Raw genomic sequence first — 15,000 nt, 5'->3', positions numbered from 1 at the left:
GCTCTCCAAATTTATGATGTTGAATTTCTGATTTATTTATTTGTGTCTTGTAAACCTTTAGGTTTCATGACAAAAAAAATTTTTTTTATTCTATTCTGTTCACACACTCAAACACATCCCCCACAAACACACAAACACCCACCCACACACACACACTACAATCACCACCACAACCATCCCCTCCACCCCCACCCCCCCCAACCCCCCACACACATACACACACATCCACACCCACCCAATGATACATCCCCCACACCCCCTCCACACACACACACACACACACATTCCCCAATCCACCCCCATACCCCTACCCCTGCACCCCCCATCCCTGGACCCCCTCCCTCCCCCCCCAAAACCCTCACACCTCATCCTACCCCTCACCCCCACACACCCACACACATGCATTCCCCCGTCCCCCCTCCCCTCTCCCAACCCCCCCCCCCCTGCCCCCCCCCCCCCCACACACACACACACACGCACGCACGCACCTGTGAATGACGTCGTTGTCATGGAGATACTCCACACCTTGCAAGATCTGACGCGTGTAGCGGCGGAAGACCGTCTCGTCCAGAGCGCCGAACCTGGCCAGGATGCTGGCAATGGAGCCGCCTGGCACAAACTGCATGAAGATGCTGACCGTGCTGTCCTCCAGGCTGGTGCCCAGATACCTGCAGCATACATACAGGGATGATGATGATGATGATGACGATCATGATGATGATGACGATCATGATGACGATGATGATGATTATGATGATGACGATGATGATGATGACGATGATGATGAAGATGATGATAATAAAATTGATAATAATAATAATAATAGAGATAATAAAAATAATGACATAAGAAGAAGAAGAATGGTGACGATAATAATTATGATAATAATTTGAACTATGATCTTTTCTTTTCTTCTTAATTTGAATTATAAAATAAATGAATAAAGAAATTCATTATAGATAAACAAATGAATAATGACATTAATAAACAACCAACTAAATAACTACAGAGCTAAATAACTAAACAAATAATCATCATCATCACCATCCTCATCAGCCTCATCATCATCACCATAATACTTAGAACGATGATAATGATAACAATAATAATAATGATAATAATGGTGGCGATAATAATCATGATAATGGTGATAATAAATAAAACAATAATAACTAGATTTGGTTTTAATTTTTGAACAATAGAATAAATGAATAAACAGACAAATAAATAAATAGATAAAAAATAATAATAATGACATAGACAGAAAGAAAGATACAGATTGACTGATTGACTGATTGATTATGATGAAGATGAAGATGATGATGATGATGATGATGATGCTACTACTACTAAAAGAAAACAGCAATCATCATCATCACCACCATCACCATCATCATCATCATCGCAACCATGAATACCAATATACTATAAAAAAAAATAATAATAATAATAAAAGGAAATTTTCTTCCTAAAATTACGTTTAACTAACATACTAACAGTGACCCACTGGTGCAGACTCCGGCAGGGGTCTGGATTCCTGTCCTGTCCAAACTACTAGTCCGCTATGCAGAGAAATCGAAAGAAGCTGCGGCAAATGGCCTCCCTTGGTAGTTAGTTACCTTCCTTGTGTTACAAATATTTTTTTTTTTTTTTAAACAATTCCTGTTATCTTGTGCCTTGGAACCCAGAGGACAGAACGAAGAAGGCCAAGCGACAAGAGACAGGACGCTCACCCCACGATGTTGATGTGGTTCAGGGTCTTCAGTAGCTCCACCTCCTCCTGCACCTTCTCGTACTCCCTCTCCGCCTTCTGTCGATCCGTCGTGTTCAGCTCTATCTGCTTGACTGCGATCAGTTCCCCTTCGTTCGTCAGTCCGCACCACACCTGTAGCACACGTACACACAACACGTGGATGAAAACATTAAAGCGACGACAGTTTTTTTTTTGCTTGTTTTTTTTTCCCCCGTCTAATATCACTTCAAGTGGAAAGACGTTAAACTTAAGACGACGACGACATTAAAGCGAGCACTCTGTTGTTGTTTTTTTCTTCTCACTAGTTTTTGTTGTTGTTGTTGAATTTATCCCGGACTTTCTTGGGTCGACCACCGTTTTATTTTGTATATGAATCCATTATAACAATTCAGAATAGATGGAAAAGAAAAGCAAAAAAAAAAAAAAAAAAAAAAAAGAAAGAAAGAAAAAAAATCTGAATACAGTGAACATTAACAATAACAGATGCAAGTCATTATATTTATATATGGTCCATTTCATAATCAACTCAAAACGAGACAATAACCAAGACCAATCCCCGGCATTCCATAACTGTGTCATTGTAATCAATAGCATTTTTTTTTTTTTTAAAGAAATCAAAGTTTTCTTCTTTATTCTATATATGGTTCTCTCTTTTTCTATTCTTTTTTCAATCAATTTGGTCAAGGTGGACACATTTTCATCATGGGTAACAGTGCAGTTTTATAACATATAATCCTCTCACTAATTTATTGTCTATTCACAATGAGGTGGTTTTGCACATGATGTACGCATTCATTCATTTGGGCACACAGATGCATACATTTTCAAGACAGTCTTTGCAAAAAAAAATCAAATTCTAGGCCCAGGTAGTCGTGACAGCAGTTGCCTTCTTTGTTATCCTTCTCCTTCGTCAGATGGACACACCCCCCCTTCACCCCCCACTCCTCCTCCAACCCCCCACCCCCCCCACCCACCCCCCTCGCCCCCCTCAAATCCCTCCAGTCTCAAAGATGAAGGCAGCTGTACACTGCAGGTCTTCAACACAGCCATAGAGCTTCCGGTGGGCACTTTGCTGTTCTACTGGCCTTTGACGGACATGAGTGACGATCATACATAAATATTCATACAATACATGTGGAAAATGGGTGAGGGGTTGGATGCAGGGAGAGGGGTTGGGGGGAGGGGGTATTGCGCGCGCGCACACACACACACACACACACACACACACACACAAACACATACACACACAAACAAACACACACTGAAACTAATCAGAAAATATACAAACTAATAAGTAAATAATAAATAGATAAATAAATAAATAAAGGAAATAACTAAACACAAAATAGAAACAAAATAACATAAAACAAAAATTAAAATCTTTAAAAGACAACAAAAAAACATGCAAAATAAAAGACAATTTAAAAAAAATAAATAAATAAGAAAGGAAGAAAGAAGGAATGAAAGAAAGAAAGAAAAGAAAGAAAGAAAGATGATCCGAGAGTCAAAAAAACAAAACAAAAAAAAAACCTAGAGCAGAAGCAGCAAAGCAAGACCCCAGACAGCAGCAGCAGCAGCAGCAAGCAGGTTACCACCAGGTACCGTAACTCACCGTGCCGAAAGCTCCCTTGCCAAGTACGTTCCCTTTCTTCCACTGAATTGTCTCCTCCTCAAGGCTGTTCTCCGTACAGGCGCTGCCCGCCCGACTGCTGTGTCGACTCAGACGGCTGCACATCGTCTGCACACACACACACACACACACACACACACACACAAGAAATTTGAAATCCTTTATGACCCCCAAAAAACCAACAACAAAATGTTTTTCAATACAATTCAGTTTCAGTACAGTTACTAAAGGAGGAGTCACTGTGAAATCCATAATCATACGCTTCTCCTACATCTGTTTAAGCACAATTATAGCCTGATGATAAGCATAGCCCGACGTGCTTATAGGGCACTGAGGAAAGAGAAAATATTAATTTTAAAAAATCAAATCAAATTAATAATAATAATAATAATAATGATAATGAATGAATAAAATAAGAATTTTTCTTTAAAGAAATAAATTAATAAATAATAAATAATTAATAAATAATGAATATAACATTATAAATAAATCGAATACAATAAAATGAGATATTAAAAATAAAATGAATGATAACATATCATAAATAATATTAACAATAACCTAATAATAATAATTATTATTATTGAAATCATATAAAAAAATGTACATGTAGATTATGAATAAGAAAAAAAAACATAAACAGATTATAAATAAACAATAAATAAATAAAATAATGATGATAATAACTTCTTCTTTTTTTTAAAGTAAGTACACTAAAATACAGTGCAGGAAAAGATAAGTAGAAGGTAAAAAGAAAATGGCACATGCTCAGTGGAAACCCTATCATGCATGATACAATAAATGCATATAAAAGTGATCCACAATTATGATTTTGTATTTGTATTTCTTTTTATCACAGCAGATTTCTCTGCATGAAATTCGGGCTGCTCTCCCCAGGGAGAGCACATCGCTATAATACAGCGCCACCCTTTTTTTTTTCTTTTTTTTTCCTGCGTGCAGTTTCATTTGTTTTCCCTATCGAAGTGGATTTTGCTATATAATTTTGCCAGGAACAACCCTCTTGTTGCCGTGGGTTCTTTTACGTGCGCTAAGTGCATGCTGCACACGGGACCTCGGTTTATCGTCTCATCCGAATGACTAGCGTCCAGACCACCACTCAAGGTCTAGTGGAGTGGGGGAAAATATCGGCGGCCGAGCCGTGATTCGAACCAGCGCGCTCAAATTTTCTCGCTTCCTAGGCGGACGTGTTACCTCTAGGCCATCACTCCACGATACACACATACAAAAGTGAACAACCTACCTCAGAGGCAGCAGGGTCCCCCAGAGCGTCTCTGCCCACATCACCGACGAGGGCTTCCATCACGGCGGTCCCCCCCGGCCCCTCCCCCTCCTCCTCTGTCTTTGCTGGCTCCTCTCCCTCTCCTTTCTGCAACACGTTAAATGGCCGAGTGGTTAAAGCGTTGGACTTTCAGTCTTACGGTCTCGGGTTCGAATCTCGGTAACAGTGCTTGGTGGGGTAAAGGGTGGAGATTTTTCCAATCTCCCGAGTCAACATAATTATGTGCAGACCTGCTTGTGTGTGAACCCACCTTCGTGTTTATATGCTAGCAGCAGATCAAATACGCATGTTAAACATCCTGTCATCCTTGTCAGCGTTTGTTGGGTTATGGAAACAAGAACATACCCAGCATAACAGCTTTGTAGTTTACAACTGAAAATCTATAATAAAAAAAAAAGAATCTAGTCAATAACAGAGCTTTGTAGTCTACATTTGAAACACACACACACACACACACACACACACATATATATATATATATATATATATATATATATATTTTATATAATCTAGTCAATAACACAGCTTAGTAGTTTAAAATTGAAAAAAAAAAAAAACGGAATCTAGTCAATAACAGAACTTTACAGTTTACAACTGAAAATTTAGAAAACTGAAAAAAAGAATCCAGCCAATTACAGCGCTTTGTAGTGTTCAATTGCAAATATTCATTTCTAAAAAAAAAATGAATCTAGTCAGTAACAGAGCTTTGCAGTTTACAACTGAAAACATATATATTTTTTTTAAAACCCACCCATTGACAGAACTTTTAAGTTTACAGCTGAAAATAGGAAGAAAAAAAAGAATCCATCCAATAACAGAGCTTTGTAGTTTACATCTCAAAATATTCAATTTTTTTTTTTTTTTTTAAATCTAAGCAATAACAGGATTTTTTATAATGACTACCAAGTTAAACCAATCTCTTAGTCAAAGATGGCTACTCACTTGCGTAGCTTTCATTGGCAATCCGGCAATTTTTTAGTTTACAATAGAAAAAAAAAATATATAAGGGAATCTAGATATATATATATATATATATATATATATATATATATATATATATATATATATATAAGATATATATATATATCTTTGTGTGTGTGTGTGTGCGCGCCGTGGAAGCTGTGATACGTAGACTAGAAATGAGTGTGTGGAGGAGGGGGGTAGAGGAGGTGCAGGGTAATGTGTGTGGTGTGTGTGTGTGTGTTGGAGATCATGTACGTTTGTATGTATTTGACTGTGCTTTCATATCTGTGCAGCTGCATGTTCGGTGCATATCTGTTATGCATGTGTGGGTGTATATGTGAATGTGTGTCTTCATGTTTTACATCTATTTGCTTATATATCATTTATTCACCTCCTTTTTTTTCTTTTTTTTCAAGGCCTGACTAAGCGCGTTGGGTTACGCTGCTGGTCAGGCATCTGCTTGGCAGATGTGGTGTAGCGTATATGGATTTGTCCGAACGCAGTGACGCCTCCTTGAGCTACTGAAACTGAAACTGAATCTAGTGGTTTAAACAATATTTTATCCAGAACATGTCACAATACAACACAGTTAACGATGAACAGGACAACAAGAGGATCTTATATATAAGGTCCTGTCCTGATACATGTACATACAAAGTATGTCACAGATGTCTTCATAGCTAGAAAGGGAATCTTCTCACTAGGGATCATTATCATGCTGATAGACAACTCACATTCCTGTCAGCAAGTTGCTGAGCGCTGCCACCAGCCGCAGATTTCTTCATCTCCTGAAAGCGGCCCCGGGTTCGGGCGGCACCAGCGGAGGACGGTCGCACGAGAGGAACACGGTCCACAGAGGCTCCCACCCGCGACACGCGATGACTCTCTGACCTCAGCAGCGGCTCCCTGGGATTGTGGGAGCTGCCTGCGTGAAGCTCCATGTGCCGGAAGCTGTTCATGACCTGTACGTACATGTAGGCAAAGATGTACTGCGTTAGATGCTAGTCAGCAATAGACTTAATGTGTTAAATGGATGCTAGAGTGTGTTAGTTTAAGATGTGCGCAGCGCCTTATGCTTTATACGCCAAAGAGTGTGCAAAGTGCGCAATTTTTTTTTTTTCCCCATCATCTGCACCGTTTCAGTGGCATTACTCCCATGCCGCTCATTTGCCCCCATACACGGCCACACAGGGGTTCATCTGCCACAGTTCCAGCGTCGGCAGTCCACAGGGAACCATCGATGTTAGGTCGCCAGGAGGCCACACACCAGAGGAGACCCTGCACTGCTGCTGAGTCACTTCGGTGGTGTTCAGTGGTGCCTGTTCTGATTTAACATACTTAGGACACCACCTACTAAGCCCCCTTCTAAAATATTTAAACATTACATGCCAAAGTGTGTAAATTGTGCACAAATATTTATACATTACATACCAAAATGCGCAAAAAGTGCACAAATATGTATGATTTACATGCCAAAGTGTGTAAAGTATGGACAAAGATTCATGCAATATTTGCTTAAGTGTGCAAAGTGTGGACAAAACGTAAAACTACTTGCTGAAGTTTGTAAAGTGTGCACAAAGACGTATGCTTTATATGCCAGCATGTGTAAAGTATGCACAAAAATTCACACTTTACATTTCACAGTACATCCAGTGCACACACACACACACACACACACACACACACACACACACGCAAAACTCATGCAACGTACGCACATTCACACACCCCTCGTATCCAACACAAAACAACTCGCCTTGACGATCTGCTTCGCCTCCTGATGTTTCACCTGCTGGTCGGCATCCATCATGGCCTTGATCTTGCTCTCCTCCGCCCCGGCGTCAATCATGGCCTTGACCTTGGCGCCAAGGTCAAACTGTTCCACGTGCATGACCTTGAGAAGGTTGGGGTTGGTTTCGGAGGTGAAACCCTCCCCGCTGCCGCCCGAGTTATCTCCACACAGCGTGCTGGCGTCATCGTCATCATCCCCGGACTTTCTGCTGGCATGGAACGGGGATTCCTTGGCATGGGATTTCAGCTGGAGGAGTACGTGGCGATCCCCTTCCGTCAGCGTGTTGGATCCCGACCTGAGCGTGGAGGTGGACCTGAGCGTGGAGGACATGGAGGTGTTGGTGGCCGACAGGATCTCCTCGATGGCGTTGTCGATCTCCTTCTCCTCCTCCTCCTCGTCTTTCTTGGACTCGGAGAACTTGCGCTCTCTCCTGGGCCTATCTTTCCTTGCCGCCGCTGTGTCCCCTTCTTTCAGACTCTGGGTCCTCCTTGGCGCTTTCCCGCGGCCGTCTTTGCTGGAGGAGGTTGAAGGTTTGGTGCCCTCCCAGTGAGGGGGTTTACCGGCTTTGTTAATATCGCTTGTGGGTTTGTCGCTTGCTGCTTTACCGCTTGTGGCTGTGTGGGGAGTCTGAGTCTTCCCCTCACCCTCCCTCCTTGATGCAGACTTGCCTTTTCCACCGGCGCTTTCCTGGCCAGTCTCAGCACGTTGTAGATGTGATGACGCCCGATTTCCATCGTTTCTGGGAGTCCCCCCTTCCAGCAAGTCGTTCAGCTGGTTGTCTTTCATGGAGCGATCGAAGCGAGCAATGGCTTCTGTCACGTTCCCGATGGGCCCGGTCAGAGACGGCATCTCTGGGATGGGAGTCAGCTTCCTCATAAGGATTTCCTTGTGCACGTCGTCGTTGACGTCTCCCAGGCCAGCGATGATGTGGTCGCTGTCCCCGTCGCCCCTCGGGGTCACAGCATAATGACCTTCACACGGGAGAGGCAAGGTACCCTTCTGAGTGACGTCCAAGTTCATGGGCGGAAACCCGTCGGCGGTCAGCGCGGGAATGGCTGCAATGGCACCACCCTGATGCCCCTGATCCTTGATCTCTCTAAACCTTGGTGACGTCAGCGAAATGTTGGCGCGATTCACCTCCAGTTTGGTCATGAGGGCTTCGGCATCTTCAATGGACTCCACGTCTGAGATGTCAGAGTCGGAAGAGTCCATGTGCATCTGCGCAGCAGCGGTCACATCAGAGGTGTCTGCACACGATGTGGCCATGTGCCAACCGATTCCTGAAATGAGAGCCATGTCCCCTTTGGAGGCCATCTGACTGAGTAAGGAGGCCTCTCTGTCCGCTTCTCTTTCTGCCGCTTTCTTAACTCGCCTCTTGCCCGACCTCACTCGTTTACCGCTCTTGGGTCGAGTGTCGTCCGTGTCCCCGGCTTTGGGCTCTTTGCTCTTTGCTCCTCGCCGCTTGCTGGCGGAGGCTTGGCGTGAGGAGCTGGACAAAGGTCGTTTGGAGTCCCTTCCTTTCTTGCCTCCCTTCACTGGCTTGCCTTTGGCGGAAGTCGGGGGTTTCTTCTTGCCGGTGGTGTCTTTGTCGGGTTTACTGCCAACAAGGAATCCCGTCTCCGGCGCTGCGCCATTGCCGGCTGGACTCTTGTCTCTGGAAGTCGGCGGGACTGCGAGGTTTTCGAAGGGGTTGACAATGACTGGGCCGGTGGCCACCAGACTGGCCGGGTCGCTGTACCTGGAAATGTTCCCACAGGGTTTGGGGTTCATGCCGCTGAAGGTGATCTTCACTAGAGGTTCGATGCCTTCTTCCGCTGATGCCGCGTTGCTGCTGTTCTTTGTTTGCAACTTCTCCTTTGACTGCGCTCTGTTTTCTGTGTCCACGTTCTCAACCAGCACCGAGTTTGAGGAAGACTTTGTCAGCTGGGATGATTTAGGAGAACTTGCTGAAACTGATTTTTCAGCAGCCTTAGAATCAGCTGAGGATTTCTGACCACCAGAAGTGCTGACGGCAGAATGCTTTGCAGAAACAGCGACAGGCTTGGGTGAGTTTGCCGTCTTTGTTGCTGACGATGTGGACTTGCCATGTGCAGAGCCTTGAGCGCCCACAGATGCTGTGACTGAACCTGTCCCATTTTTCCCAGATGGACCAGGTGCTGTGCTCTGAACACTGCTGGTTCCTGTAGACCTGGCGCTGGACATGGCACCACCAGACTGTGGGGTGGAAGGGGCAGCTCTGCTCACTGTCTGCATCATTTTGGCAACAGCACTAGGAGTCGCGGCAGATATTGCTGCCGCAGGTTTTGAGGAAGACGCTTGAGAGGTCTGCGTTTTTAAGGGTGGTGATCCACCTTTCGAAACACCCTGAGTTGCAGACTGTGCAGCAGATCTGGCAGAGATCTTTCCACTCAGATTGGTGTCAGACTTTGAGAGGGAGACGGCATCAGACCTGGCGCTGCTGGTGCCACTTGCTCGCAGGGAGCTGGCCCCGCTTCCAGACAGCCGCGCCGTCACGTCCCTGGCCGATGAACTCAGACCCCGCTGTGAGGAGCTGACCGCGCTCTGCCTCCTCCCTGCCTCTCCAGACACGGCGGCACCGGACCCTGTCCTGGATGCAGACAGGTTTTCCGTGGACGCCGACTTGCGTGGAGGCTGTCCCGAGGAAGAAGGAGGTTTCTGTGCCGAGGACTGACCACCACTTCGCGCCGCCGCCGCCGCTGATGATGTGGATGATGACAGAGCAGGACCTGTTTTGGAGACGGTGGGTTTAGTTACGGAGGAGCTGCCGGATGCTGAAGCAGTTCTGTTGGTTGGCATGGCACTGGAGGATGGGGATAAGCCTCCTCCCCCTCCTCCTACCTTGACGCTGACGTTCACAGACGTTGTGACCGCCTTGTCCTTGTTCACCACCTTGCTGTCTGCTGCCGACACACTTCTGTTCTCAGCACCACTGGAGGATGAGCGGGTGCTGCCAGACTTGGTGTCTGAACACCTAGTGTCACCTGCCTGTGACACACCGCCCCGCCCACCCCCACCCTTCACAGCACCAGTCTGTACATGTGAACCGGCTGAAGGCGACATGCTGGCTTTTGCATTATTAGAGTTAGCACTGGCTTTACTTCCAGCCGCACACACCTGCCTGGATGGCTCGGAAGCAGCCACTGTCTTCTGTCCAACGGGTTTGTTACCACTGTCGGCATACTGAGAATTTGGCACTGGCGGTTTGGAGACACTCGTATTGCTGGACTGTCTGGGTGTTGCTGTTTGAGTGGAGGAGGAAGGGGAGGAGGAGTGTTTGGCAGCACAGGAACCTAACTGGTTGACACCACTGATGGCCACGTCGGACACGGACATCCTGGGAGTATTGCTGGCAGTGTCCTCACCGCTGCTGCTGCGCTCAGAGCTTCGCTTGACGTACGCGCTTTCCGGTTTCGCTTCTGACGACCTTTTGGCAGAGGACTGCACAGAAGTTGAACATGTACCTGAGGAGGAAGGGGGGTGGGGGTGCGCACCTTTCGCATTGTTTTCCGCAAACACGTTATCAAACTCACCGAAGTCGTCACGAATAATCACCATGCGTCCTTTCCCTGAAAACGGCGCCCCTTTACCTTGGTCTTGTGTCTGTACAGTCGGATCACAGTCTTTGGCAGCTGCGGTAGTGTGTTTCGGGTCAGACTCCGAAGCGACACTGCCTATACTCTGGCTGCGTTTGAGATTGCCGGAGACGACATCCGCGGAGGAGCTACCAGGCTGCTGAACGGAGCGCTGACCGAGACGAAGGCTCTGACTGCGAGTCACTTTACCGCCCGTGGCGTGGACAGCAGCAGACCTCACGGAAGACTGACCAAGGGGAGGTTTGTCTCTGGAACCGTTCACGCTGAAGGAGGAAGAGGAAGAAGACTTCTCCCCGCCCTCCTCTTCCCCAGCCGACTTCCCCTCCGACCTTCTGACCACCACCACCGGGTCGCTCTTCCGGAAACCCGACCCCTTCATGGCCTTCTCCCTGAGGGTCAAGGTCAGCAAGGAAGGGTCGCTGCGGCGGTAGGCGGCGCGCCCGAGCCCGAGCCCCGCGGCGGCGCCCTCCCGGGGAGAGGAGGAGGCCGTGGAGAGACTGCTGGAGCTGGAGGCAGGGTCGCTGCCGGAGGACGCCGTGAAGATGTCGCTGGGCCGGCTCTCGGCCAGGATGAACTCCTCCTTCAGCAGGGAGCGGGAGCGCAGGAGCTCCATGGGGTTGGCCAGCCCCACCCGCACCTTGTTGTCCGGGATCTCGTCGTCGGACCGCGGGGAGGGCTCCTGGCGACAGCAACAATACATCAATAAATAAATATGTTTTCTTCTTCTTCTTCTTCTTTCTTCTTTCTTCTTTCCGTTACACGACCAACATCGACTTGCCGATGACTCTGTCGTGGTTCGTGCATGCTGGGTATTTTCATGTCTCCATAACCCACCGAACGCTGACATGGGTTACAGGATCTTTAGTGTGCGTATTTGATCTTCTGCGTGCGTATACACACGAAGGGAGTTTAGGCACTGGCAGGTCGGCACATATGTTGACATGGGAGATCGGAAAAATCTCCACCTTTTACCCACCAGGCGCCGTTACCGTGATTCGAACCCGGGACCCTCAGATTAAGTCCAACGCTTAAACCACTCGGCTATTGCGCCCTTCTTAAATTAAAAGGCATAATAAATAAAAAAAATTTAAATTCAAAAGCATGATAAACAGATAGATAAATGAATTCTAAAAAGAGCACGAAATAATCTCAAGCTTGTTTTCCTCACGTTTTTTGTTGTTGTTGTTTTTCTTTTCTTTCAAGACTTTGTACTTTGAATTCTGTATTTTTGTTGTTTTTGTTTTTAATTAAAACGTTTAAACCCACAAAATTGAGGTAGCTTAAACAGTGTAAACACAATGGCTACTGGCAACATCAAGAGTGATGTTGCCAGTAGAGTCAGTGAGTGAGTGAGTGACTGTCTGTCTGTCTGTGTCAATGTGTGGTGGTTGGCATGTGCATGTGCGTGAATGCCTGCGTGCATGCCTGCGCGCGCGCGTGTGCGTGCGCGCGCGCGTACGTACGTGCATGCATGCATAAACAAGAGCAAGTCTGATTATTTTTTTTTTCTCAACATCAACCAATCAATCAATCCCATACAGCAGCAGTTGTGTCAGTACCATCTTTTGTGTGTGTGTGTGTGTGTGTGTGTGTGTGTGTGTGTGTGTGTACCTTGGAGGAGGCAGGAGAGTCGTCGTCCTTGCCAGCGATCCTGGAGAGGGCGCTCTCAAGGTTGGAGTATGACCTCTGCGTCAGGAAGGTCGGGGTGGGGGGCAGGATGCGGTTGGAGGTGGGGGGAAGTGACATCATCTGGACCGGAACCGTGGAGTGGTGCGCCGCCGCACTGAAGCGGTCTGCGCATGGTGACAGTTTTTCTGTTTCAGTTTCAGTTTCAGTTTCTCAAAGAGGTGTCCTACTAACTTGCACACAGATGGTGTCTGCTGCAAATATGTCAACAGTTTCTGTTTGAGTTTCTGATTCAGTTTGAGTTTTAGATTGTGCGTAAGAGAGAGAGAGAGAGATTGAGAGTGAGAGAGAGAGTGTGTGTGTGTGTGCGTGTGTGTGTTTGCGTTTGTGTGTGTTTGCGTTTGTGTGTGTGTGTGTGTGTGTGTGTGTGTGTGTTCTCTATGTGTCAAAGCATGCAAAGGGTATAGTCAGCTGCATTCAGCAGTTTCTGTTTCAGTTTCAAGAAGGTGTCAACAAAGCATGCAGAGGTGGTGGTGCCTACAATATAATAATGTCAACAGTTCCTGTTTCAGTTTCAATGAGGTGTGATAATATGCAGAAGTGCTGTCTGCTGCCATATGTCAACACTTACTGTTTGAGTTTCTGTTTCTGTTTCAGGTTCAGTTTGAAGAAGGTGTCAACAAAGCATGCAGAGGTGGTGTCTGCTGTACATTTGTCTTTGTATTTGTAATTCTCTTTTTAACTCACTCAGTACGGCCAGTCCTCTCTTCTCCTCTACACAGACCCCTCGGATGTCCAGTGGGTGTCTCAATGATCCAACCTTTAGCTTCCGTCGTCAGAATTGTGGTATTCTTTGTCAACATTCACCTCTTCAGTGTAAGAGCCTTCCGCTTGCAATATTTTGATGATGGTAATTGGGGTGAAACGCTGTTAACGTCGTCTCTTTCGCCGTTCGTATGGAGAGAGTTAACACAACAGATTTCTCTGTATGAAATTCGGGATGCTCTCCCCAGGGAGAGTGCATCGCTACACTACAGCGCCACCCATTTTTTTTTTCCTGCGTGCAGTTTTGTGTTTTTCCTATCAAAGCGCATTTTTCTACAGATTTTTTGCCAGGAACAACCCTTTTGTTGCCGTGGGTTCATTTACGTGCGCTTTGTGTATGCTGCACACGGGACCTCGGTTTATTGTCTCATGCGAATGACTAGTGTCCAGACCGCCACGCAATGTCTAGTGGAGGGGGCGGGGGGTGAAATATTGGCGGCTGAGCCGTGATTCGAACCAGCGCTCAGATTCTCTCGCTCCCTATGCGGACGCGTTACCTCTAGGCCATCACTCCACCTGTCAACAGTTCCTTTTTCAGTTTCAATGAGGTGTCATGATATGCAGAGGTGTTGTCTGCTGCAATATGTCAACACTTACTAGTTTCTGTTTCAGTTTCAGTCTCAAGGAGGTATCAAAGGATGCACAGGTGTTGTCTGCTGCATGTCAACAGTTTCAATTTCAGTTTCAGTTTAAAAGATGCGTCATAGTATGCAGAGGTGTTGTCTGCTGTACGCATCAACAGTTTCTGCTTTTGTTTCAGTTTCAAGGTGGTGCCAAAGCATACACGGATCACTATTATGATTAGTAGTAGTAGTAGTAGTAGTACTGTAGTTGTTGTTGCTGTTGTTGTTGTTATTATCACCATCATCATTATTGTTATCATTATCACTATTACATATTACATACCTGTCTCAAAGCTGATGGTGTTGGTGGAGCTGCCGGGGCTGTTGGCTTCGGGGATGGTGGTGGGGATGTAGATGCAGGTGGTGTCTCGCTCCAGCGGCGTCCTCAGCGGAGACATGTGCTGCGAGGCCGCCAGCTGCTGGAGGTCGGGCCTACCGGCCTCCCCTGTGGACACGGAACGTCCTGGTGACAATAGTGACGATGACGATGAACCATACAGAGATACAAAACTAATTCTGTAAAAAAAAGAAATTGTTATTGACACGACAGACGCCATAGCCGAGAGGTTAAAGCGTTTAGGCTTTCAATCTGAGGGTCCCGGGTTCAAATCTTGGTAACGGCGCCTGGTGGGTAAAGGATGGAGATTTTTCCGATCTCCCATGTCAACATGTGTGCAGACCTGCTTAGTGCCTGAAACCCCCTTCGTGTATATACGCACGCAGAAGATCAAATACGCACGTTAAAGATCCTGTAATCCATGTCAACATTCGGTGGATTATGGAAACAAGAACACACCCAGCATACACCCCCCCCCCCAAAAGCGGAGTATGACTGCTACATGGCGGGGTAAAAAAAAACACACACACACACACA

General features: G+C 46.3%; 1 protein-coding gene across 1 annotated transcript in view; it reads right to left on the bottom strand.

Annotated features, from left to right (window-relative positions):
* The window catches only part of LOC143286754 (uncharacterized), a 121,975-nt gene that overhangs the window by 10,245 nt on the left and 96,730 nt on the right, over positions 1-15,000 (bottom strand). The window contains exons 14-21 of the mRNA XM_076594489.1: positions 14,410-14,589; positions 12,664-12,845; positions 7,403-11,731; positions 6,381-6,608; positions 4,645-4,770; positions 3,366-3,491; positions 1,734-1,885; positions 489-668 (exon numbers count right to left, since the gene is read on the bottom strand). Of these exons, the coding sequence (XP_076450604.1) occupies positions 489-668; positions 1,734-1,885; positions 3,366-3,491; positions 4,645-4,770; positions 6,381-6,608; positions 7,403-11,731; positions 12,664-12,845; positions 14,410-14,589 (5,503 nt within the window). The remainder of the gene's footprint in view (positions 1-488; positions 669-1,733; positions 1,886-3,365; positions 3,492-4,644; positions 4,771-6,380; positions 6,609-7,402; positions 11,732-12,663; positions 12,846-14,409; positions 14,590-15,000) is intronic.

This window comes from Babylonia areolata, chromosome 10, assembly GCF_041734735.1.
Source record: "Babylonia areolata isolate BAREFJ2019XMU chromosome 10, ASM4173473v1, whole genome shotgun sequence".
NCBI classification, from domain to species: domain Eukaryota; kingdom Metazoa; phylum Mollusca; class Gastropoda; order Neogastropoda; family Buccinidae; genus Babylonia; species Babylonia areolata.
The sequence above is the reverse complement of the archived record's forward strand: the minus strand, read 5'-3'. Positions and strand labels throughout refer to the sequence as shown.